Genomic DNA, 4,328 nt, shown 5'->3' on the forward strand with positions numbered 1-4,328 from the left:
GATCATGTTGAATTGGAATAAGCACGTTGGAGCATGTGCGTAATGAAAAGCGCACCAACGAAGAGAGCCAAGAAATTCCTTTTTATAGCTCTTTTATGTTGCCTCTGCCAAAATACAATAAGATTAGTATATAATGAAGCTTTTCATAAGAAACTGTTCTTTTCAGCCAGTGCAGGTGTACAATTGGGGGTGGAGGAGGGGGAGCTTGAGGAGTCTCACGCCTAGGTGCGAGGAGATTATTCAAATAGGGCCCAAGGCGTAGAAGTAGGGATTGGAGGCTTGCCTAGCGCACAGAGCTATATCACAGCGTTAACAGGCAGCTCGGAGCGTCATTTGAACTCCAGTCACTGACAGACGCATTTCACGGCTGGCTCCATAAGACACACATCAACGCCAGTCCTTGACGAAGGGACACACCGACGATCTAAATACACTCAGTGGTCCCCAGTCACCTGCTATTAGAGAGACTTTCTGCTTTTCCCCTGCTGGGAGACGCTTTGTAAAAGTCCTCCATGATGCTTGGAGCAGTTAAAATGGAAGGACACGAACACACCGACTGGAGCACCTACTACGGAGAGCCCGAGGTGGGTACCTTAAATATATATATTTTTCCGTCTAAAGCCAATCCCATTTTATACAACTCAATATTAGCCCTGAGATAATATTAACTTTGTGATCAAATATTGACTTGAGGCGCCTCCAAATCCTCCCCCATCTCTACGCAGGGCACTATCCTAACAAAGTTGCTTGACATGTAGGGAGGGAGGGGGGACTTTTCATTCGGAATATAATTCCATAAGTCTATACGTATCTTTACTAAATCAGATTTGTTTTTGTTATTTCCACTCCACAAACATCTGAGCTGTTTGGTTTCGGGGCGACTGATTCAAATATTTGTATTGCAGTCGCTGTTTTGTGTGTCATATTAGGTGTCCCCATTCTCATCAACATTGGGTGCATTTTTCGCATACTATTTCACAAAAATTCTATTTGCCCTACCAGTGGCATTAAACACATATGCAGCTGTGTTTTTAATTTTCAAACTCTTTCACGCGCAAACAATATCAAATTGGTTCATTTCAACCTTTACGAGCCCGTGCGCATTTGGAAATTAACAGTTTTGAATGAATGTGTTCATTGTGATTTGAAATAACGTCTGTGTTTAGTTATTACAGTTGCTTTTTAACTTATCACTGTAACCTTTGTGCCAGATGAAACTGATGATTGTCTTTTTCCCAAACTGACAGTGTTACACCTCGGTTGGCAACATGAACACAGGCCTGGGAATGAACTCTATGAATTCTTACATGAGCATGTCCGGCATGGGCACCACTGCCAACATGACAGCCAACTCCATGAACATGTCATACGTCAACACGGGCATGAGTCCCTCCATGACCGGCATGTCACCGGGCACCGGAGCCATGAATGGCATGGGCGCAGGCATGACGGCCATGAGCGCAGCCCTGAGCCCTAGTATGAGCCCCATGACCGCGCAGCCCGCATCTATGAACGCCCTGACCTCCTACACCAACATGAACGCCATGAGCCCTATGTACGGACAGTCTAACATCAACAGGTCCAGAGACCCCAAGACCTACCGCAGGAGCTACACGCACGCAAAGCCCCCGTATTCCTACATTTCCCTCATCACCATGGCCATCCAGCAGTCTCCCAGCAAGATGCTGACACTGGCCGAGATCTACCAGTGGATAATGGACCTCTTCCCTTTTTACCGACAGAACCAGCAGCGCTGGCAGAACTCCATTCGCCACTCGTTGTCGTTCAATGACTGTTTCCTCAAAGTGCCCAGGTCGCCGGATAAACCCGGGAAAGGCTCCTTTTGGACTCTCCACCCGGACTCCGGGAACATGTTTGAGAATGGCTGCTATCTGAGGAGACAGAAGCGCTTCAAGTGCGATAAGAAGACGAGCAAGGAGAGCGGGCGTAAAGGGGGAGACGGCGGCTCCTCTCACAGCAGCTCAGAGAGCTGCAACGGAAACGAGTCCCCGCACTCCAACTCCTCCGTCAACGAGCACAAAAGGTCCCTGTCGGACATGAAGACGAGCCAGGCCCTGAGCCCGGAGCACGCCGCCGCCTCCCCGGTGTCGCAGGGGCAGCACCTCATGTCTCAGCATCACTCTGTCCTGGCGCATGAAGCGCACCTGAAGCCCGAGCACCACTACTCCTTCAACCACCCGTTCTCCATTAATAACCTCATGTCTTCGGAGCAGCAGCATCACAAAATGGACCTAAAGACTTACGAGCAGGTGATGCATTACTCTGGCTATGGCTCCCCTATGGCCGGGGCTCTTTCCATGGGCTCCATGGCGGGCAAAGCCGGTCTGGATTCTTCATCTATACCTGAAAGTTACTACCAAGGCGTCTATTCCAGGCCAATCATGAACTCCACATAAACTCTTTAGCCCTCCATCCGATGTGGACTTTCTTCCTCTCCCAATTTGTACATTTGTAAAATAAATATAGAGTTTGTGTACAATATGTATTTCCGATATTTTTGACGTTTCCCACCGTTTTAGTTGTCGAGTTTGTTAGTAGCCTAATTATTTTAAGAGAGGATGTTGATATTAATAATTAAAAGTAATGATAATGTGACGAGATCTGTTCAGAAGTCGGCTTCAGGAATGGACCCCAAAGACAAACATCAACTTGCTGTATAATAGCCTCCATCTGCATAAGTGAATTCCTAAATGAATTTAAATGCCTCGCAGGATTTCTTCAATCATTTGTGTAATGACTATTTATGGCTTGTATATGTGTATTCTTGTAGTGACAAGAACAGAATCTATATTAAAGTGTTAATGGTTTTGTTTTCTGAATATGATGTTGTTTGGTAGTTATTATTATTATTATTATTATTACACAACAGTAGTTTAAATGCAACCATTACAGCAATTATGTTCCTAGGGTGCACTTAATATGTTATAAATCAATATAACAGAAAATAAAAAAACTGAAGGCAAAAATACACATAGTCTGCATTTGAATTAGTTTACATCAAATGCACATTAAATGTTAAAGAACAAAATGTGTAAAGAGAAAGACAAAAAGACCGAATTTAGTTTTATTATGCTATTTAGACCCAGTTTTAGCTTTGCACAATAACAAACAAGTTCCACATAAGCGCGTACAATGAATCTCACAATATTTCTCATATATTTGAAAGAATATTCGTATCCATGTGCTTTTATAATAAGGCGCATATTTCAGCAGTGATTAATAGCTTTGCCGGACAACAACGAGAACAATGCTCTCAATCGGCAATCATCGTTAGGAAAACAGTAAACAAAACAGAATAATAATCCCAAACGCAAAGTGAGACATGTATGGGGTAAAAATGTCTCCAACACATTAACCACTGTAATATTTTGGCACTGAAGTGACGACGTAGACAGCCCATGAGCATGTTAGAAAGAAGAAAATAAAACACTCATTTTACTCCAAATGTGTTGCAAACGAAAGTGTGTGTTTTTGTTGTTGTTGCAGACATGCAACCAATCAAATGAATTGCTAACATGCACGCTCGGTACAATTTCACCTAAAACTCCAGCTGCTGCAAAGAAGAGATGGAGAAAGAAGTGTGTTGAATAATGAAGCTATTTAAATTCCCACACGTACAGTGAGACACTTTATGATTCCAACCTATCTAGCACTGTCACTCAAACACTGTGCCTGCCTGCCACACACACACACAGAGTGCCCGCAGACACGCGCACGCACACACCCACACACACACACACACACCCACACACACACACACACACACACACACACACACACACACACACACACACACACACACACACACACACACACACACACAATCCAAATTGCACAAGTGTAAACTTTGAATAGGACGCCGCGGCTCTGTAAATTTGCACAGACATTAAATTTCGTTCTATTCATTTTAGACATATAATGCTAAGCTGATTTTTTTTTTTATAGCGCATTGATCGATATCTCTGTAAAATAATCATTTTTTTTTTTTAACTAGCGGGGCAGTGAAATCTTTGCTTTGTGCTAAAGTCAACAGTGACAGAGTTTGAGCTCAAATAAATGCCGTGATGTCTGGAGCCCTTTGCAGAAGGCAGAAGGCGAGCTTCTACAATGGGCTCCTGTGTGGCTTGCCAACAACAAGCACCGGCTATTTTGCACAGGTATGGAGCTTTTATAAATCTTCTATAACGTCCTCTTTTAAAAAAAAAAATCTTTGTTATCTTTTTCAACACAGAGGCAAAGGTAGTTTGGTGGCCGTTCCTGGTTATGCATGAGGAGGGGTGGTGGTGGTGGAGGTGGGGGGGGGGGGG

The 4,328-nt window shown here is 43.9% G+C and overlaps 1 protein-coding gene and 1 long non-coding RNA gene across 2 annotated transcripts in view; both read left to right on the plus strand.

The window, feature by feature from the left end:
* Positions 1 to 225: 225 nt before the first annotated feature.
* Positions 226 to 2,845, plus strand: foxa2 (forkhead box A2). Its single transcript, XM_034858137.1, has 2 exons — positions 226 to 584; positions 1,248 to 2,845. Exons 1-2 carry the CDS (start codon positions 513 to 515, stop codon positions 2,415 to 2,417), a joined length of 1,242 nt encoding a protein of 413 aa, XP_034714028.1. The 5' UTR covers positions 226 to 512; the 3' UTR covers positions 2,418 to 2,845.
* Positions 2,846 to 3,801: 956 nt separating this feature from the next.
* LOC117935733 overlaps positions 3,802 to 4,328 on the plus strand; it is a 15,425-nt gene continuing 14,898 nt past the window's right edge. The window contains exon 1 of the long non-coding RNA XR_004654812.1: positions 3,802 to 4,178. This is a non-coding gene — a long non-coding RNA (uncharacterized LOC117935733). The remainder of the gene's footprint in view (positions 4,179 to 4,328) is intronic.

The sequence above is a fragment of the Etheostoma cragini genome, chromosome 20 (assembly GCF_013103735.1).
Source record: "Etheostoma cragini isolate CJK2018 chromosome 20, CSU_Ecrag_1.0, whole genome shotgun sequence".
NCBI classification, from domain to species: domain Eukaryota; kingdom Metazoa; phylum Chordata; class Actinopteri; order Perciformes; family Percidae; genus Etheostoma; species Etheostoma cragini.

Excerpts from the sequence above, each read along its gene's own strand:
- foxa2 (XM_034858137.1), top strand. The coding sequence starts at position 513 with ATGATGCTTGGAGCAGTTAAAATGGAAGGACACGAACACACCGACTGG. Across the intron at positions 585-1,247 it reads CCTACTACGGAGAGCCCGAG|TGTTACACCTCGGTTGGCAA; the intron begins GTGGGTACCTTA and ends CCAAACTGACAG.